The following is a 22,125-nucleotide window of genomic DNA, read 5'->3' on the forward strand; positions in this document are numbered from 1 at the left end:
AAACAGATTACAAGAAAGACACTGTTCATAACAGTAACCAAAAAATAGCCCAGAAAGTATTAATAACTAGGAATTAACCTAGCAGAGATTTGTGACCTTAATGGAGAAAACTATTAAACTTTAGTGAAAGGTGTTAAAGCCTAAATAAATGGAGACCTATACTATTATTGGTGGATAGGAAGACTTAATATTACAAAGGTACTCATTTCCAACAATTGTATTTATAAATTAAATTCCAATAGAAATCACAACTTTTTAAAATAGAACTTAAGTTGATTCTGAAATCTACATAAGACAGGAGACTTCCCCTGCCCAATATCACAATATGTATTTATAAGGCAGTGGCAATTAAGACACATGGTATTGTCACTGTGATATACAAATTGACCAGTGGGACAATAGATAAACAGACCCATTTATGTATGAAAACTGAATAATGACAGGTGGTGTTTCGGGTCAGTGGAGTAATTACCATCCACCCTTCTGCCTGTAAAATGGGGATAATTTTTGCCCATTCTAGAGTTGAGGAGATCAAATCAGCTGGTGCATAGGGAAGAGCTTACAAATGGTTGAGTTCTGTACAAATGTGTAAGATGTGAGCCCTAACTGGGCTAAGGATCAATAGTTAAGTGTCTTTGCCATCCTGGCTACCACCCTGAAACCCTTCCTAACATGAATCTGAGACGAGGGAAGGGTGAGGGGAGTTGTCAGTACGAATGCTGAGCACTGGGACAGGCCAGTAGGAGAGGCCCCCTGAAGAAGCTCCATGTACCCAGCGTTCACCATGAACGTAAGCACAAGGTATAGCTTTTTCAGCCCTGCAAGATTCAGTTGGTCTCAAAACCAGTGCTATGGGGAACTTGCTCTTCAGATGAGGTCAGCGCTTCAGTAAGGATTGGAAGTGCAGCAGCAGATATTACAGAGCAGTAAGAGAACACAGATTGGCCAGGCGCGGTGGCTCACGCCTGTAATCCTAGCACTCTGGGAGGTCGAGGTGGGTGGATCGCTTGAGGTCAGGAGTTCGAGACCAGCCTGAGCAAGAGCGAAACCCCCATCTCTACTATTAAAAAAAAAATAGAAATTATCTGGCCAACTAAAAAATATATATAGAAAAAATTAGCCGGGCATGGTGGCACATGCCTGTAGCCCCAGCTACTTGGGAGGCTGAGGCAGAAGGATTGCTTGAGCCCAGGAGTTTGAGGTTGCTGTAAGCTTGACACCACGGCACCGTAGCCCAGGCAACAGAGCGAGACTCTGTCTCAAAAAAAAAAAAGCAATCTCTCATTATCTTCAGTTGTTATCTAGTCCCACTCAGAAATTACATGTTTAGCTTTAAAGCCTGATTTTAAAACTAAGGCCTGCAGCACTGGCTGCTCAAGCACCTCACAATTAGTTTTAGTAGTCAAAGAATAGCACCTAGTGGCTACATGGGCTCCAATATTCATGATGAAGTGACGGTGGCTTTTAACCCTCCCAGAAGCTAAGTTTTGATGGGTTTGCCTTCTAAGGCATCAAACATGTCCCCTAAGGCCTTCTCCACACATTGGAGAAACTCCCGGGCATTGCGGCCTGGGTAGGAAGAGACATTGCAGCCTATCCAGTTGTCATGAACAGCATACCCTACGCCAAAGCCATCAGGGACCACAGGGGCAAAGCCACCGATGTTCACAGCTGGGCTGTTCAGTGTGCTCGTGGACAGGATGTTGTGGTTTATCTGTCCGTATGCAGGGTCCAGGTAGAGCTCGGGCAGGACAATCCCTTTGGCTGCTGCCAGGTACCGCAGAGCAAACAAGTGTCGGTCAAAGCCCTGGCCTGTCAGAGACAAAACGGAAAACAGCGTCTCAGAATTTCAGAACTGAAAGGACCGTAGGAAAACCTCTCACCCATATTAGGAATTCCCTTCATAGCATCCTTAAGGGTGGAAGAAGGGTCTGTCTACCTCTGTATTCATACTCCAGCTTGTTAACCTTCAGCGCATTCTAGAATGTGTATGTATTTTTTTGAGACAGAGTCTCACTTTGTTGCCCAGGCTAGAGTGCTGTGGTGTCGGCCTAGCTCACAGCAACCTCATACTCCTGGGCTCAAGCAATCCTCCTGCCTCAGCCTCCCAAGTAGCTGGGATGACAGGCATGTGCCACCATGCCTGGCTAATTTTTTCCGTATATATTTTTAGTTGTCTATATAATTTCTTTCTATTTTTAGTAGAGACGGGGTCTTGCTCTTGCTCAGGCTGGTCTCGAACTCCTGAGCTCAAACAATCCACTCACCTCAGCCTCCCAGAGTGCTAGGATTACAGGCGTGAGCCACCGCGCCCGGCCTAGAATATTTTTAATTATTTTAAAAATACATTGTTATGTTACATTATATTTTAAACTAGCTGTCAACAGCTGAGCTAAAAATGAGCCTAAAATGAAAGTATGATTTTAAAAATTCTCAGTTTAGTTGAATAGTCAAGACAGTATGTGAAGAGAGCTATGTACTCAAAACCTAGGGTAAAACTCAAAGTCCAATTCAAGTGTAAAAGAGAAGATTGAGTAAGTGGAACAAAATGGAAAGGGTATTTGACCAGGGTTCTAATCTCAGCCTTACTACTAACCTGCTCTGTAACACTGGGCCAGTGGCCTCAGTTTCCTCCCTGTAAAATGTAGGAGAGAGACAACTAGATGTCTTGGAGGTTCCTTTCAGTTCCAGGACTTTATAGCAACATGAAAGGATTGGACTATGTGTTCCTTTAGGTCCTTTTCAAGTCCCGAATTTTATCCCAAAGAAGTAAAGAAGGATGACACTTAAGTTTGGGAGGAGCTTCTGAGATGACCTATTTACAGGGAGCTGACACACTACAACTGACGTGAAGCTAGAGGGGCTGCGGGCTTAGAAATCCTAAATTGTCTAAAGTGAGTCTGATGACCAATTAGTAATAGAAAAGGGAGAATCATGTGTCACAGCTGAAAATGACCTTAAATGAGGATAAATTATATGCACTTCCCCATCCCTGCTTAGGAGAGGCCTAGTAGCTAGTGTGGTTGTTCAGACTGTTAGGGTAGGGAAAAAAAAATCACTTTGGGAGTTGGCAGATGGATTAAACCTAGTGAATGGGGTAGAATATTACTGAGGATTACTCGACCACTGGGGGCAACAAGACCCAAGGGCATGCTCCCCACCCCCGCCTCACCCATTGCAGCTTCTTTGGTCAGCTGGCCGTGGTACTTGGAGCACTCGGCCATCATCTGCTGAAGCTCCCCGGCACTGTGCGTGGAGGGCGCCCTGACAAAGGCCTCGGAGCACTTCTTTGTGAAGATGGAGGCCGGGCGGATGGTCTCAGTGCGGCCGTGCTTGAATGCTGCAGTGCTGCAGGACTCATAGGTGGCCACTGTCTGCCCGTACTGACGCAGGAAGGCCATCTGGAAGGCCAGCTGGGCCACTGCATCAGGACTCAGCTTCTGCCTCTTCAAGAATTCTTTGCCTCCTCTGTGAAACTGGATGCAGTCAATGGTGAGGGTTTTCACGGTGGCATCAAACTTTTGCTTAGCAGCGGTGATGCCAGTCTTTAAGGCATCATTCAGCTTGAAGCTGAGTTTCTGCACAGCCAGAGAGGAGTCAGTGGTGGCTGGCTGGCTCTGTGGAGTGACAGCAGGAGCCTGAGTGCTATCTTTAAAGACTTCATTAAAGAACCTGAGCACCGCAACACCATCGCCCCAAGCATGCTCAAAGTGGACAGCAGCAGTGCCATCCTTGGCTATGATGAGGTTAAAGGATTTATCAAACCAGCGGTTTGTGCCATCACCGTGCAGCATGTTGTGGGACAAATGGATAAGGTCCTTAATGGGGACGTCATCTAGGCAGAGGCAGAACACAGCAGAGTCCACTTTCCTCAGGGTCTCTTCATTGCCGCTACCAATCAGCTGCTGCCTGAGCTCTGCCCAGACGTCCCGGTTCTCACTGGTCAGGTAGGCCAGAGGAAACTCAGGGGCAGGACTAACATCTGAGAGAATGTACTTCAGATGCGCCTGGATTTCTGAGGTGCTGACAATGTTCCCATCTTGATCCAGGATGTCAAAGATATAAAAATGCCCTCTTCTTAGGACCAGGAGGTGTTTGGCCTTTTCATCAGTGAAGAGTTCATCCCGAGTGGGTTTGGGTAAACGAGTTGAATTGAAAAGCCGAAAATACTGGGACATATCCAGGGGATATGCGTTGACCAAGTAGGCACCATACCAGGACAGAGAGGAAGGCACAAAGCGTATGAGTCTCTTGAAGCTATCAGTGTCACTTTTGGCAGGGTTCAAGTGGAACACTTCTGGCTCCAAAAGCCCAGCCCGGAGTGTCTTCAGAAACCGGATGGCAGAAATAGTCATGTTGGTCGCCCGGATGAGCTGGTCATTATACTCAGGTTTTGGGTCAGGATTGAATGATATAAATGGATTAAAGTTCAGGACAACAGAGTCTCGAGCAGTTAAGTACATATCAAACCAGGGACCTAAAAAATAAAAATAAAAAAACAGCAACATAAAAAGTTAAGGCAGTTCCTAAAAATAAAATTTGAGGAAGAAAAAAATTCAAGCATAGGCAGAAGAAATGACATCAACTTCCAGGGGGTGGAATTCCCTGATTTTTTTTAGAGATGGGGTCTTGCTGTCACCCAGACTGGACCCTTGGGCTTAAATGATCTTCCCACCTCAGCCTCCCGTGTAGCTCATGCCACCTTGCCTGGCTCTCCCTGAATTTTTTTTGCTCTGCAATAATTCATGACATAAACAGGATCATACAATATGTGGTTTCATCTGGTTTCCATCACTTAATGTTTTTGAGGTCTTCATTTCTTTTGATTGCTGAACAATGTTCCTTTATAGATATACTACATTTTGTTTATCTACTTACCAATTAATAGACATTTGGGTTGTTTATACCTTTTAGCTATTATGAATTATATTGCTATGAACATTGATATACAAGTTTTTGTGTGGATATAAGTTCTCAATTCTCTTAGATGCATAGCTAGGAGTGGGATTGCTAGGTTATGTGGTCAGTCTCTGTTTCACCTTTGAGGAACTGCCAGGGTGCTTTTCAAAGTGGCTATACCATTCCAACCAGCTGTATTTGAGGGTTCCAATTTTTCCATATCCTCAGCAACACTTGTTATTATATGTCTGATTGCTTGGAACCATTCTGGTGGATGTGAAGTGATATATCAGTGTGGATTTGATTTGCATTTCCCTAATGTTTATTATTTGCTTTTTCTTTCTCAGTCTGTTTTCTTTCTTGGTTCATAAAGAAATAAAACATAGTAACACCTCACTTGCATTCATGCTAGAACAGAATAGTTAATTTCCACCCCATCTCCTTAGGTTTCTCTTGCTTCATCTCCTTTCAGGGACAATATTCATACTTGATTATCTCCTTAATAAGGCAAGGGAGACATCTTCACCATCCTTCTGTGTGCAGTATATATTTGTTTTTCCTTGTTTTAGGAAGTACTCAACCATCAGTGCATGTGGATCACTCAAACTAGCCCTTTGCATTTCTGTGGGTTTTGCCTATAAAAATTCCAGAAAAAATATTTTATCAGAAAGTGTGTTTTCAAAGAAAGTTCCTACTGGAATTAGCAAGCATGAATAAACTCTATAAAGAAGGACTATCTTCCGCTGGAGTGAATAATGTTTACATGTAAAACACTGAGAAAAAGATTAACAGATGCAAATTTATCTATTATTCATTTGTTGGTCCATTCATTCCATTGCGTTCTGTTCCTTGAGAATCAGTGCTGTGCCAGGCTTTGGTTGAGGGGATTTACAGAGGAACAGGACACGGTCTTTGATGCTGAAGATCTCTCGTGAAGGAGACAATTAGAATGTATTACAGTGCACTACAATGATAAAACAAGTACTGGTGGGTAAGATATATTTGATGAAAGAAGACATAAATTTATGCCTCTGACCCTCCCTTTAGTAAAATAATTTTAAAGAGACATAAACCAGTAGGGTCAAGAGAATGAGAGAAAAGAACAAATATTGGAAGCTGGAAAGCATTTAGACAAGTGGTAATGACTAATGCAGACACAAGAAACCCAATCCTGGCCAGATGCAGTGGCTCACACCTATAATCCCAGCATACTGGGAGGCTGAGGCAGGAGGATTACATGAGGCCAGGAGTTCAAGATCAACCTGGGCAACATAGCAAGACCTCATCTCTACAAAAAAAAAAAAAGTTAGCCAGGCATGGTGGTGTATTCCTATAGTCCTAGGCTACTTGGGAAGCTGAGGAAGGAGAATCACTTGAGCCCAGGAGTTGGAGGTTGCAGTGAGCTATATCACACCATTGTACTCCAGGTGGGTGACATAGTGAGACCCTATCTCTTAAAAAAAAAAAAAAAAAAGCCAGTCATAAACTGGCAGGAGAGAAAGTCAAGAAATAAGAATTTACACAGCAGAAACCCCACCCAGAGGGCTCAAGCAATCTAGATACATATGGTTGAAAGACTGTTTAATTAGATCACCACCACTACCCCAAGATTCTCTCCCCACTCTGGTAGAAGACTTAAGTTTTATTTTTTTGAGAAAGCAAAACTGGGAGACCTAAGTCACAGGAGAGATCTCAAACCTTCTTCCCTTACCCTACTTCTGTAACACTCACCTTTTGATAGTTTACTGGAAAAGCCTTCCCTGGAGAATCTAACCCAAAGACACTGCCACTAGGGGCATCCCAAGGAAACGGTGTAGCCAGATCACATTACAGGGAATCCTGTAACTGACAAGCTCCACCCTCATTTACAGGCTTCCAACAGCTTTTTAGTAACTCATGCATCTAAGAAAACAGAGAAGGAGTATGAAGCAAGCATCTGAAGAAAGAAAAGAGGGCAAAACAAACGGAAAAAAGCACCTTGGAGGAGATAAGACTATGAAGGGAGAAGAGACCTTTAACAAAAAGTTCCCAGGGATAAACTATTCTTAAAAAAGAACATCCTAAGAACAAAATGAGCTTTTGGAAATAAAAAATAGGAAAGCAGAAATTAGAAACTCAATAGAAGGGTTAAGAGATAAAATTAAGTAAATTTCCTGGACAACGGAACAAAAAGAATAGGAGATGAAAAATATGAGAGAAAAGGTAAGAAAATTATAAGATCAAGTCTGGAAATTCTACACCTGAATAATAATCTCTTTCTGGATTTTTGGAGAAACACCCAATCATTTAGCTTCTTAGGTAGTCAATTCCAAAAAGAGAAAACAGGAAAAATGAAGAGGAAGAAATCAAAGAAATAAAACAAGAAAATATCCCAGAACTGAAGGACATGAGTTTCCAGATTCAAAGGACTCGAGTGGCCCAAGAAATGGGTAAGAACAGACCCACACCAAAACACATTATCTGAAATTTCAGAACACTGAGGACAAAGAGAAAATTCTAAAAGCTTCCAGAGACAGGAATGGAATCAGTCAAAGGATTAAGACTCAGAATAACATTAGACTTACCAACAGCAACACTGGAAGCTAAAAGACAATGCAGCAAAGCCTTCAAAGCTCTGTGGGAAAATGATTTCCAGCCTAGCCAAAGGAATTATCAATGAAGTATGAGGGCCGTTTTAAAATTTTGCTTCCCATGCTCTGCTTCCGGACAGTAAACAGAGCATGTGCTCTGACAAAATAAGGAAAAGACAAAAAGGAAGAAAATATGAAATACAAGAAACAAGAATCCCAACATGAGAAGAGATGAACAGATGCCACACTTGATGGTGAAAGGTCCCAGGAGAGCAGCATCACAGTAGGCCAAGAGGTTCACAAAGCCAGACTAGAGCAAGTCACAAATTCTGAGACTTCCAGAAGTCAAGAAGACCAAAACTGATAGAATGTCTGAGAACGTCTAATGTGCTTTCACATATTGGAAGGAGATTTAGACCACTTGGGAAGAGTCTGAGAATAAACTAATAAGCACACAGAAAACTAAACAAGAGAAAGCGTGAGATAATTATTAACTTAAGAGAAAACAAAACCTTTGTACAGGAAAAGAAAAACAATCCCAATATGCTACATAACTCAGCTGACAATAGCATTTATATGATCATAATAGTGTAAACAATAGGTACTAAGTTAATCAAAATTACAAATAACTATGCCGGGAAAATGAGGGGATAGGAAGTATATGTGCACACTCACATGGTGGGAATGTAAGAGACTGCTAAATTCTAATCTTCTATAGTGAGATGTCAGTAGATAATGTCTAAAACTAAAAATTAAAATGCTGTAATATAAGTATCTAATTTAGAGATACGAGGGTGTACATCAAAAGAATTAAGACAGGAGCTAAAAGTGAGAAGTGGGAAATTAGGGGATAATCAAGAAATCGCAATTTTTCCTAACAAGCCTTATGGAACTATTTGACTCTTTAAACTATGTGCATGTATAACCTTGATAAAAATATAAACCAAATTAAAAGAAGTGCTGTAGGAACAGAGGTGGAAGCAACCAACTCTGAATGGAGAAGGAAAAGGACTGAGAAGCTTTCACAGAAAAACCACCCCACTTGGATCTTAAAGGAAAACATGGTGGTGGGAACAACATGGATAAAGGCACAGAAGAATGAAAGACTGATGGGTTCGGGGACAATGAGGAGTGAGTTTTGTGGAAGCATGAAGAGCATCACGGACACTGGTGAGAGATGAGGGTGGAGAGGGCTGTTCAGCTAGACTGTGAAGGACCTAGAATGATACAGGACTGTTCAGACAGGACCAACGATTAGATTCTGTCTCAGTCTTATCTAGAGAAGGCAAGCCACTCTTCACGAGCATGGACTCCAGTCAACATCTTAGTAGAGGAGGACTACACTCAGCCTTAATATTTACCTCCAGAAGAGAGGATAAGACTCTACTTCATTTACGGATCTCACCAAAAATACTTCTGAGACCAAAACAGGAGAAAAGATGCCTTACTTTTTTCATTATGGAGGACTCTGAGAAAAATGACAACCACAGCCCAACCTACCTACCTGAAATGTAGCTTGTATGTTTATTCTGTTGGTCTTGAGCAACCAGCTGCTTGTGCAGTTCTTTTCCAATCCCATTTTCAAAACTCTTACAAAACTGTTCTGTTTTCCTGAAATATTTAAGAAAAGACAATGTCAAACCATGGTAGAGAATCCATGGCCAGGAACTCATACAGAAGCTTTGGGTCCCTGACAGCATATCCCCAGAACCGGGAATGAGATCAGAAAGTATCTCTGATCAGAAGAATAGGAGTCAACTTAAAATGGATAAATCTAGGATATTTTAAAATGATTGGTTGGGAAGATTAGTCAACATCTCACAAAACAATCTGTACTCTAAGAGGCAGTCTGGCATGGACATAAGTTTTGGAGTCAAAAAGAGCTAAGTTTGAATCCCAGCTCCGTCATTTTTCAAACTGTGTGAACTTGGATAAGTTACTATTAATAGATCTCCCTGATTCTTGGTTTCTTGGTGTATAAAATAGAAATAATAGTACCACTGTACAAGATAAAAAGATATTTATAATGGCAAGGATTTAGAATAGCTTAAAACATAATATTTACTGAGTAACTGGTAGCTATTAATTTATTACCCTATCAAGAGAAATTTCAAGTGACTAAGGAATATTTAAAAATCGGACTAGATTATGAACAGCTCATCTGTTTCTCCATCACTGTCCAGTGAAGGACTCTGTAATTCTAATGACAATGCCAGTCATCTATACAAAAAAATTTCCATTATGGAAAAGGAATACTACACTAGGGTACAACAGCTTAATGCAATACATTTTTTGACAATATCTGATACTATTTTCCAATTTTAGTACCACAAACTAGGTGAGTTAAAACAACAGAAATTTATTCTCTCACAGTTCTGGAGGCTACAAGTACAAAATCAAGGTGTCAAGAGGACCACATCCTCTCTGAAGACTCTACGGGAGAATCTGTTCCATGCCTTTCTCTTAGCTTCCAGTGTTGCTGGCAATCCTTGGCATTCCTTGGCTTGTTGACACAGCACTCCAATCTCTGCTTCCATCCTCACACGGCTGTCTCTGTGTCTCTTCTTCTTATAAAGACACTAGTCAAATCGGATTAAGGGCCTACCTTACTCCAGTAGGGCTGCATCTTTACTAATAACATCTGCAACAACCCTATTTCCAAATAAAATCATATACTGAAAAAGGGCATGAATTTTGGAGGCACGCTTCCCAACCCAGTAAACATGCTCAGCAAGCAATCTTCTGGTCTGCCATATGGTCTCCTCAAGGGATCTCCCTACCGAGAGCACATGCCCTCTGCAAATTGACCAGTACCAACTAGCCTCCCAGATGCACACGTCGAGATAAAAGTATAAACTGGGCATTCTGGCTTATTAACCATCTCCTGTTGAGTCTGGTTGGAGAAACTCTCACTTCAGGGCTTAGTCAGCCTTCACGAATGAAAATCTATTTCCTGAACTTGCATAAGTAGGTTCCAGGTTCCTGGAAACCCAATTAAATCACAGACATTCCCTGAAGCTTGGTCCACCATTACTCGCCAGCCTCTCTTGAACCACCCTACCATGTTCATGCAGAGTTCTCAGTGTTTACCTGAACTGGTCATCATCCAAGAGAGGCTTCTGTGCACTGAGGTATCTCCTAATGGTGTCTTCAAGTTTGGGAACAGGCAGCCTGGGGAGAAAGCAAGGTCATTGTAAGGCTGACAATATGTGGAAGAGGTTAATTACCTTCACAAGCTAAAGTTTTAAACTGATTACTGGATAATTAATTTCCTTCCAAAAGAAGCAATGATTGGGAAGCCACTGATAAATCAGAATCAACTGATTTCCTAATATAAGTATCAATGGTAACTCTACTTTTAAGTAAAATAACTAAACTTTTTAAATAAAATAATAATAATAGATTCAAAATGGGGAAGCAGAAGCTATCCCAAGCATTCCTGTTTCCTGGTTACAATTATAATACCTCTGCTAACACTGCGTTGGCACTGATTTAATTCTACCCTTAGTTTGAACAACTGCATTTTTCTCCCCCAGGGTATGAGGAAAAAGGTTCAATTTTTAAAAATTTTCTTGTGCACTTTACGGCAGAGAATCATACAAGAGTCTGTCCAGGGGCCAGCCAAACATGGGGGCTATATTCACTGAAAGGTAGGGGTTGACCGTCAAGCCATGTCAGGACACCAGGAATCCTAATAGGAGGAAGCAGGTATTCCCATGTGCTTAAATAACAACTCATCATTCTCTACCAGTAGATTCCCAGTGATGGCTACATGATGAAGTTACTGGTCCACAGTGAAATGAAAAAACATGGACAGTACAGTGAGCTGTATTTTCTCTTTCATTTCAATAGTTTTATTGAAAGATATATCCCCTAGTATCAAAGCAATTGTAGTTCACTAGGCACCTCTGTCAACTACAAATTAACACTAATATTAATATATGCAAAATATCTAAATGTATGAGTCACTTAGGAAAACTGAAACATTATCCACAAAGCATAGATTAAAAGGTTAATATAAGATATACTGTGATTCATCAATTTGTTTTTTAATGCATGCTTATCCATAACATGATGACAAAAAGAAATCTGATTTATTTACAGCCATATGGACTTAAACTGCACTAAGTAACCACGCACACCACTTTAACACTGTAGAACCCCTTATATTCACTGACTTACGTGGAAAATCACAAACACCACCCCAGCTACCTCAGAATCACAAAGTTGCCTATTTGAGTTTCTTAAGACTTTGTTTTAATATAGTATAGATATTAAATTGACCTTCTACCTTTAAAACAAAATTTTAAATTAGAGACAATGGTAGCTTGATAAAAATAGTCCTCATTAAAAAAATTCTGGACTGTTAACTCTAGCCAGATCTTACTTTAGTGGGGTAAAGCAAACTTTCAGAGTGATGATTTGTTTTGAGTTACAAATACAATAGAAACTAAATTTTCTAGATGGAACTAAATTGAGGCTGCATAGATTACATATAAAAACTATCATAGATATAAAAATCACTAGTTTTCTATGAAATATATTAAAGATAACTTAATGAATATGCCACACTTCCCAGGTCTCTATTTTTACCTTATATAAAATGCTATCAGTGTAAATATTATATGGCGATACAGTCCACATCACTGGATTATCTAATACTTGGCAGACAATGGCCATGGTGATGGAGTTACTGGTTCACAGTAAAAAATATGAACAGTATAGCGAGCTTTTCACAAATCTGCTAAACTTGCTTAATTTAAAAGTCTACCCTTAATTCTCACATTATGTTCTTTTTTGGGGGGTGGCAGTCATTAAAAGTTGTTTCTTTCAAGAAAATGTTGATAGCAATTATTTTTCACCCATAATGTTACTGATCCGTGAAATCTAAAAGTATAAGAACTAGGCCAGGTGCAGTAGCTCATGTCTGTAATCCTAGCACTCTGGGAGGCCAAGGCGGGAGGATTGCTTAAGCTCAGGAGTTGGAGACCAGCCTGAGCAAGGCTCCATGTCTACCAAAAATAGAAAAAATGAGCCAGGCATGGTGGCTCATGCCTGTAGTCCCAGCTACTCAGGAGGCTGAGGCAGGAAGATCGCTTGAGCCCAGGACTTTGAGGTTGCTGTGAGCTATGATGATGCCACTACACTCTACCCACGGCCACAGAGCGAGACTCTTGTCTCTAACAAAACAAACAAAAAGTGTAAGAACTACTGACACAGTGGAAAGAAAAATGAGATTTAGAATCAGACCTAGGCTTGAAGCCCAGCTCTGCCACTTAATCTCCAGCTATGTGGTCAAAGGTGGAAAAATTACTTTATGTCTCTCAGACTCCATTTCCAGCCTGTGAGTTGGAAAGAAGAACTCTGAAATGCATCTGTCAAGTTCCAGCCACACCTAGCACGAGTCCATCACTAACAGTCTGGTATGCTGGAGAGGTTAAGTTCCTGGCCTTTGGAATCACACAGATCTAGGCTTGCATGCTGGACTCTGGCACTCACTATCCATGTGATCTGGGGCAAATTTCTGGCCTCCCCCTACTCCCATCTCTATTTGTTAAATAACAGCTCGCTGGGCTATTATGAGGATTAAATGAAATAATATAAAGAACTTAGCAAGCAACCTGACACATAGGAAACACTAAACATATAGAACACACTAAATGTTTATAGATATCGGGGTATCTATAGTGATCTACAGATAACACTCTAAATCCTTCCCTTTCCCTGCTAGTTTCCTGCTTTTCTCCTATATCAACACCTTCTACATTAGGCACAACCCCATCACCTACTATTCCTTCTACTATTTCCTTCCATCCCCTCAGCAACATCCAGTTTGGCCCCAGGCGGCTGTAATTCTTCACCAGCCCCTTCCACTATAACTTTTAGAACTTCCATTCCATTCTGAATAAACTACCCTATACTCTATAACGTCTTCTCCAGCACTTCTCCTACCTCCTCACCTTTCTAAATCGGACTGTTCTGAAATGCCACTTGCCTTCAGGTTTCTCTCCAAAGAAAGCTACTCACCAACTTCTAGGAGGGACCAGCACCCTCCTAATGAGACCCAGTAAGAACCAATGACTTAATTAGAGGACTATTTTGGAACTGTTAGGAAGGGGGAATTGCTAATAGCTGGAGTCACTGAGAGATTAGGGTGTGAGCTAGGCTTTATGTGCTGGCTGGCACTTTGTCACCATAAGGAGAGAGCCTGCTTGAGAATGGAGTCACACAAATGAAGAGCCAGAAGGCAAAACAGAGTCCTGATGACATCATTTGAGCCCCTTGATCCAACCTGGATTGGTCAGGTCTGTGAGCTCACATTCCTGTTTACTTAAGCCAGTTTGAATTGGGGTTTCTATAACTTGCTACTGTAACAATTTCCTTTTCTGTAAGTGCTCACAAACCCTTCTCCCAGTCAACATTTATTTTCTTGAAAATAAGAGATGTAAGATCACTTCCAGTTTCTTTGCACTACCCTGCTTCTCCACAATTCCTCAAAGAACACCAAAAGTGGCTTCATGTGCATTCTGGCAGTTCCTTGAGCTCCCTGTGATGTAACTCACCAGGCCTTGAAAGAGAGCCAGGGTCTCAAGAAAGGTGCGTGGCAGTTCCATCTTAACCAGTGGGTTCTCCCTCCCCACCCTACCTCCATCTCAACATCCTTTGCCTAATAAACAAGGAAGTAAGCACTAAGCACATTTACCTCCTGTGTAAGTTACTCTACTATCATTAGTCAGCCTCCAAGCAGTAGGCACTTTGTTGTTCTTCCTGTAAGAACACAACTACAAAGCCTTTTCTAGGTTTACACAATCTATTAATAGTTACCATTTGGATAGTTTTCACAGAGTTCCTCAGGCGTAAAGTCATAGCATTACTGTCTCTACCTCTGTTATCCCCCATAACCTGGAAGCTCCCATCTGAATTCTAGAGGACCGGCCCATTATGTCTTGAACATCAGTTATCACCTAAATGATCAGGGATTAAAAGAAAAACAACAGATAATTGACATTTATTGTGGATCAATTATAGATCTAACTTGGTGCCAGATAATTGTTTTGTTGTTTTTTTTTTTAACACATTGGGCCCCTCTTCCCCACATATACCCCAGGCTAATTCCAATAATTTAAGGCCTAAATGGTGATTCTTTACTTCGGGCTAGGCCTACCATAATCTTCTCAAAATTTCTGAAAGTGTCACGGCTTCTGTTCCTTGGCATGTGCTGCTCTATACTTCCCTCACTCCTCATGCTTGGTGAACTTCAAATTCCAACTTAAGTGTCACCTCTGAAAGGACAACCTTGATAGAAAATAACAGAAAAGTTATTTAACCCATAGTAAGGGCTAAAATCAATCATATGAGCTCTCTGCTCTGCTCTCCAGCTCAAAAGGCTCTCTCTCCCCACCCCCAGCTCACAGGCACCCTGCTGGGCTCTGTTTTCACATCTACAAAGAGCCCAGCAGACAGAAAGAAAATGTAAATCTTTCTCTTTACAATCACCTGAAACTGCCTTTTATAATTTGCTTTCATAGCCTGAAGAAGTTCCTGAGTGGACGTGAGCGGGCAGCAGGGGTGTGAGCTACAGGCCTCAGTTCGAGAAACTGTATCTCAAGAGCAGAATCAATGACAAGATCACAATCAAGTCATAAGTCTGTCTCCAAAGGAAAGGCAGCTGCTTCCACTAACAAAAAAGAAACAGATACAACAACTCACAATTTATTCACAGCCGTAAATGTTCTTCACTCCCTTTATAACCCCTAAACAAACAGCCTGAACACCTGGTTCTTTCTGCCAACATTACCTCCCTCTTTTTCACTTCCAGGTTGGCCCTTTTCCATCTAGAAAAGTAAAATAAACTTTTTCTTCTTCCTATTCTTATCTTTGCCTGGAAATTTGTTTCTCTATCTGCTCTGTGAGCTCCTCGTAAGTCTCCACCCTAACAACCTCCTCTGTGAAGTTTCCCTTACGGGTCCAGGCACCAACTCATTCACACAACACAACAGTTCTCTTCTGGCATATTCTAGACACGCAACAAATGTTTGTTTAAAGCAATTATAGTACTTGTGAATATCTGAGTATTTACTATGTGCCAAACTCTGTACTAAGTGCTTTATATCAGGGTATTTAATTCTAACTACCTTGATGGGCAGGCAATATATAATTCCCATTTTTAGGTTAGATGAGCCTTGCTCCTGGCCACATAGCTATGAGACTTGGAGCTGGGATTAAAAATCAGGTCTTACTCCTGGCTCATTATTACTCCTGAAAATGCTGCTTCCCACTTTTCACATTAAATCCTAACTGTTTACCTGTCAAATCTCCCCCACTATACAGCAAGCTCCTCGGCATGACTGTTTGGTCTCCAAATCCACATTAGAGTGTTTATCAAGTCAATAATGTGAATGAGGTCAAACAGATCTACCCTCAGGACTTGCAGTTTTATATCCTGAGGTTATATAAACATAACCCTTAAAAATAACACCTAACCAAACTATAAACCTAAAAATGTTTTATTTTACCACACCTACAAAAAAAAAGGGCCAAGAAAAAGCATAACACCTAAAAAATAAGCAAATGATAGTGCAAGGAGAGGAGAGAGTCCATGACACTTGGTTAAAAGGCAGCAGTGATAAGACAGGAACAGGAAGAGGGAGACCCAGCTGGAACAACAAATACAAAAGGACTGGTCATTCTCCAGGGCAACTATTAATAATTATGATAGTTCCCTATCTTTGGTACCTCCTCACAATAGCCCTAAGAACTGTGTGTTGCCATTCCTACTTCACAGGTAAGAACCGTGGCTGGAAGAAGTTAATAGAATTGCTCAAAGTTATAGCTAAAGAGTTGCACAGCCAGAATCTGAAACTAAGTTCTACCAGACTTCAAAGTCAGGGCTTTTCACCAAGTGTGACATGAAGATGAGCGTCAAACATTATACCTTTTACCAGTCTAGAATCTCAGAGACAGAAAAAATCTCATCTCTCATCTTATCTAACTCCCAGTTTATAGATGCGGTCACAGAAGTCTGGGGGAAGTTGGTTGCTTAGGGTTGCACATGTGTGACTAGTGCTATTATTTGCACTTCCACATTTCTACTGATTCCTGTGCCATGGATGGGGTTGGAATATATGATCTTGAGTAGTCCCTCCAGTTTTCCAATTCTAAAATGCAGAAAATCCCTCTGATTGGGCCAGGTGTGGTGGCTCATGCCTGTAATCCTAGCACTCTGGGAGGCCGAGGCAGGAGGATTGCTTGAGGTCAGGAGTTAGACCAGCCTGAGCAAGAGCGAGACCCCATCTCTACTAAAAAAACAGAAAAAATTAGCTAGGTGACTAAAAATAGAAAAGACAAAAAAAAAAAAAAAAAAATAGCCAGACGTAGTGGCATGTGCCTATAATCCCAGCCACTTGGGAGGCTGAGGCAGGAAGATCACTTGAGCCCAGGAGTTTGAGGCTGCTGTGAGATAGGCTGATGGCACAGCACTCTAGCCTAGGCAACAGAGTGAGACTCTGTCTCAAAAACAAAACAAAACAAACAAAAAAAACAACAAACCTCCAATCTTAAACTGGGGTAGGGCCCAGGCCTGCCTGAAAGTCAATGACCTTCTGACTTCCCGGCTTGGCAAGTGAAGACAAGTTCTGTCAGTCCTCACCTTTCCCCCACATACTGGCTCAGCTCATACACACAGGCTGACAAGAAGGAAGCATGTCCCAGGCTTATCCCATAAGCATGAAGACCCTTTTTCTTTCTCTCTCCCTCCTGCCAAGTTTAGACAATCTCATTTCAGTCTATCTTAGATGTCTGCACAAGATGTAATTTCACAAGAATCACCCTTGCAAGATCTTCCTGAAAGGGTAGGGGTGGGCAGCGCTGAGGCTGGTTAAGTTGTCCTGGATGTGGAGAAAAAGAGCAACCCAGCTGTTAGGGTGAGGCCTATGATACAATGTTTGTTCTATTGGTGGTGGGCAGAGGGGCGCAGGGCAGGCTTCCAGCCCCTAGACTAGGGGATCCCTAATGACAGTTTGGTAAGAAAGTAAGAACGGTCTTTGAGACAAATTTGTAACTTGGCTCCAGGAACTGCACAGTTAGTTTAGGTTTGGTTTTAGAGGGTGAAGAAAATTTATTTATTAATTTTTGCTGGAGACGGCGTCTAGCTCTATGGCCCAGGCTGGAGTGCAGTGGCGCAATCACAGCTCACTGCAACCCAGAACTGGGCTCAAGCGATCCTCCTGCTGCAGCCTCCCATGTAACTGGGACTACAGGTGTGAGCCACCACGCCCAGCCAGAGGGTGAAGAAAATTTCTAATATACAAGACCTGGCAACTCAAATGAAGGATGAGAGTTCAAAGATTGGGAAAACTAGGAGCCAGATATAAGAAGGTACTGGGTTAGGGAAGGGGAGAGGAAGATTTATTGGGGCTATTTTCATATGGGAAGTAAATTCTGGGTGAAGAGTTTCAAAACGCAGGGGGGCAGCCTATGGTGAAGGGGAACAGAGAGAATTTGGTGGCCCTGGATCTAATTTAAATAAGACAGAGTTTGGGAGGAGCACTGAGGGTGGGCTGAAGTTACAAGGGGTAATATGAATGAGGAAGGATATTTTAGGGAGAGGAACCTGTTGAAGAGGGTTTGGTGGGAGTGAAAAGTCTCCAGGTGAAGACTGGACTCTGTCAGAAGATTAAAAAAAGGACACAGGGGAGGGTAAGTTGAGGGTAAGGGTGAACACTTGAGGGGTGTGCTTGTGAAGAATCGATGGGTGCTGAAGAGCAGAGTACTGCAGGCAAGGAGGGGTGGGGCTGAGGGTCCTGAGCAACAGGGGTGGAGAAGGTGGTGCTGGGAGAAGTTGAGGAAGGGTAACTATCATGTGTCAGGAATTAGCCTACCCACATTCTGGGCAGGAATGCGGGGCAGTCATTAAAGTACTTCAGGGGACACCCCTGTTGGAGGGGTTAGGGTGGTGGTGTTGGACATTTTTCAGGGAGAAATATGAAGGACTCAGCATATCTGGTTGGAAGTTAGGTCAATGGAGAGGGAATTTGAGAAGGGTTCAAGATGGAGAACCTGAGAGAGAAATGCGGGGTTCTGGAAGAGAATTTGAGGGTTCTATGGTTCCTGTGCCTGGAGATTCTGAAAGTCACAGGACTTCCAAATTAGAGGATGTGGCAGCCTTTAACGTAGGGACTTGGGGGCGGCAGCAAGTTCAGTAGCAGAGTCATGAGTGAGTGGAGTGGCGCCTATCCTGGGATGGCAGCGTGGAGCGGGAGGCCGGGCTCACCTGGGCAGGCTGTCCTGGTAGTGCATGGTGGGAACGATGCTGTGCTGCAGGTACTGGCTGGGCCCGGTGCCGGCGCTGAGGGGCCGACAGGGAGCTCTGGAGACTAGGGCAGGGCCCCGGGGCCAGGCGCGCAGCAGCAGGCGGGGCACCATAGTCCCGGGAGGCTGCGGCGGCGAGAACGTGGCGGGCCGGGGAGTTCTGGCGTACAAAGGCAAGTCCGCCGCTTCAGAGCCGGGGACACTGCGTCAGGACGCAGAGCCCACTCCGTGTCCGGCTGTGGGCCACTTCCGGCCCACGCGCGACCGCTGGCCCCGCCCCTGGAACAAGGCAGGCCACGCCCTCCCCAGGGCCCGGCCCCGCCTCTGCCGGTCCCGCCCACCGCCGCGCCGGAAGGGGCTCCGCCTCCCGACTGCTGTCTGCCCGCCCATCCCCGGGAGGCGGGAAACGGAGCTCCCAGGCTGGTGGCTTCGCCTTTTTTGGAGCAAGATAGAAACTCGAGCTGAATAAAAAGAAAAGCTGCGAAACGTTTTGGGAATCTGATAAACCTAAATTTGACTCAGGCTCCGTCTCTGCGAGACTATGGACTAAATATTTTCTCACCTAAGAAATAGACATCATGATCGTTCAACGCACCTCCCACTCCTACATATGAAATAAGATAACTCAGTATGTAAAGTGCCTGTAACAGGTAAGCAGGAAACGGTGTCGGTTGTTTTTGTTCAGAAATCCGTGACGGTCGCCCAGCTTGAAGCTGTTTGAAGTAAAGCGATTCTTAACACTGCACAGCCGTCCTGCCAGCTCAGCTGAGCGGATATTGGAAGAAAGTTGAGCAGGGCCTGGAAACCACGGAGTATCCCGCTGACCACCTCTTCTGTGCGTACGTCCCTTTAAAGCAGAATCCCCTCTGCTTGAACATCTTTTCTCAGCTTGAACATTTCCAAACACAGGAAGCTCACTGCTAAGAGGAAACTCTTGTCCTCTGGCTGTAGAGTCTCCCATTCTCAGCCGACCGCAGGAGGCTTCCTGTCACCACAAAAATCCCCGCCGAGGTTCCTTCCAACTCTTGACTCTAAGATTCCACAGCTTGAACATAGATCCATCATCCCTCATCCATCACAAAACAACAACAGAACAGCCTATCACACCCCCATCCCTGATCTCAGCAGTGGTTGAAGGATTAAGTAGGCTCTGCTGCCATTTTACAGAAGAGAGGGACGTATCAAAAGACAAAATGATACTGCCTGGCTAGAGGCACAACAGAATTCCATTCTGGGAGCACAGCCTTCCCTCACCTCCAGTTCTCAGTCAAGGCTCTGTGTGTTTGAGGCAGCCAAGTACACTCTGTCCCATAACTGGCTGAGCAGAACCAGAAACTGGAGCACACCAGAAAGAGCACTGGACTGGGAGTCAGGAGACCTGAGTTTTTGTCTTAACTCTCTCCTTATCTACTTAGGTGGCCTCTGGTTGAACAGGAAGATCAGTGACCAGCTCTGGCACTCATTCAATGGTGATTACAAATGCTTATGAACTAAGCATGGAATTCAAAAATACTCAATATCTAATCTTCTCTTGAGGAGAGAGAAGACTCAACTGGCCCAAGTCCATAACATTGGTGTCATTTGCCTGTAATGTATAGGGCCAGAGGGAGAATACAAAATCCTTTCTGAAAAAGATCGATTACCTCCAAAATCCTGACAGTTTTCAGATCGTTGAAACATGAGACAAATATCCAATCTGTGCAGAGATAAGGGGATCAAAGAACCAGGAAGAAATAGTAGATCTAGTAGAAGAGCAGTGGGTCAATCCTAGAAACAGTGGGCCAAGGGATAGTGCCCATCCAATCCAGCAGCTAAAGGAGGGGCTCACAAGCCTTCTGTGGGTATATGGCCAGTAGGAGCATATCTAATCCTTTAGGCTTGTGTCCAAGGCCTTCTGAATTCTGGCCTCCACCTGCTTCTCCAGCTCCTATGACAGCTGAAGTACTCTACGCTGGAGTGACACTAAACTACTCTTCATTCCCATCCTTGAACTTACTCCATGCCTTATTTATTTATTTTTTCTTAGCTATCCCTATTGCCTGGAATGTACTATCCATGCATCTCTGCCTGGTAAACTCATACTCAGCCTTCAAACCCCATTTCAGAACTCACAACCTCTATGAAGTCTTCCTCAATCCTCATCCTTCTTCCTCCCTACAAGAATAAATCCCTCTCATGGTGATTTCACAGTGTTGTGTCTATAAAATACAACTGTAATATGACTTATGTAATTATCATTTATTTATCAGTTCATCTCTCACAAACTTTGACGTCCTACAAGGCAGGGACCTTATTTTCACTTATGTACCCAGGTGTCTAGCACGGGGCCTACTGAGGTAAGTGCTTTGCTTCCTTTTCCGAGGGATAGCCTTGGGCCCTGGATAACCATGAGCTGGGAGTCCAAAAAGACCATATTTTGCTGTGTTAAGAATCGAGAAAGTTCCTCTACTTAGAGGAAAATCCTGAAGAGTAAATTGTTTGTATTGAAGTAATCCCCAGATTTCTGTTTTAAATTAACTATGAAAAAGCAGAACATGGTGGCCAGGTTAAAGCAATATTCGTATTCAAAATCAAAGTTCTTAAAAACAATGGACTTTAACTGGATAGCAGAAGAATTCACATTTCAACAAAAAAAGAGATCCAGTTGGTTAAGTATGACCAAAGACAACAAATGTGAACACCCAAATATTCACAGAAATGACAGGAACTAGTAGTGAGAGTTGGCCTGGCAGTGCCAAGTTCTCAGGTTCTGCTGGATCTTTCCTGGATGAAATATTGCTTAAAATAAGAAAATTCATAGGGCAAACCTTAAAAAGCACTACTGATTTAATGGGATTTGTTATAATGAACTCTAAACCTTTAAAAAGAAATTGAATATGTGAGAAAGCATTTAAAAATGCAAAAAAGCGAAACCAAAGTATAAAAGATGCTCTCCTGCCCCATAAAGAAACTTTTAAAACTTACTTGTATGCTCAAGTAGGGATTGGACTGAAGAAAAAAATAAAAATAATAAAAATAAACAAAACTTACTGTGGATACACTAAATATTTGATTAAACCAATCAATGAGGAGTTCATGGTATGTGAAAAAATATTCTGTTCCTTTTAACTTTATACCTACTCTGTTTACTTTTTGAAGCATTTCCCAGAACTATTGGAGAAAAAGAACCAATGGCCAGAGCATAAACAGCTTATTGCCTGAGAATCTACAGATAGTGGAAATATAGTGTACTTTTGAGGGATGCAGAGGACCAAATTTATGCATCTCAGGCAGGGGGCCTGGTCATCTGAGCTGGCAGGCTCTGGTTCCAGGGAAACAATGGAGAGTGGGGGTTGGAAAGGAGGTG

At 42.7% G+C, this 22,125-nt stretch overlaps 1 protein-coding gene across 1 annotated transcript; it reads right to left on the minus strand.

Moving 5' to 3' along the window:
* Positions 1-1,203: 1,203 nt before the first annotated feature.
* CPT2 (carnitine palmitoyltransferase 2) lies at positions 1,204-19,059 on the minus strand. The gene is made up of 5 exons (XM_045547988.1): positions 18,742-19,059; positions 10,560-10,640; positions 8,974-9,080; positions 3,173-4,477; positions 1,204-1,812 (listed from the first exon to the last, which is right to left on the minus strand). Exons 1-5 carry the CDS (start codon positions 18,891-18,893, stop codon positions 1,481-1,483), a joined length of 1,977 nt encoding a protein of 658 aa, XP_045403944.1. The 5' UTR covers positions 18,894-19,059; the 3' UTR covers positions 1,204-1,480.
* Positions 19,060-22,125: the final 3,066 nt, after the last annotated feature.

This window comes from Lemur catta, chromosome 3 (genome assembly GCF_020740605.2).
Source record: "Lemur catta isolate mLemCat1 chromosome 3, mLemCat1.pri, whole genome shotgun sequence".
In the NCBI taxonomy this organism is placed as follows: domain Eukaryota; kingdom Metazoa; phylum Chordata; class Mammalia; order Primates; family Lemuridae; genus Lemur; species Lemur catta.

Excerpts from the sequence above, each read along its gene's own strand:
- CPT2 (XM_045547988.1), bottom strand. The coding sequence starts at position 18,893 with ATGGTGCCCCGCCTGCTGCTGCGCGCCTGGCCCCGGGGCCCTGCCCTA. Across the intron at positions 9,081-10,559 it reads TTGGATGATGACCAGTTCAG|GAAAACAGAACAGTTTTGTA; the intron begins GTAAACACTGAG and ends TAAATATTTCAG. Across the intron at positions 1,813-3,172 it reads GACCAAAGAAGCTGCAATGG|GCCAGGGCTTTGACCGACAC; the intron begins GTGAGGCGGGGG and ends TGTCTCTGACAG.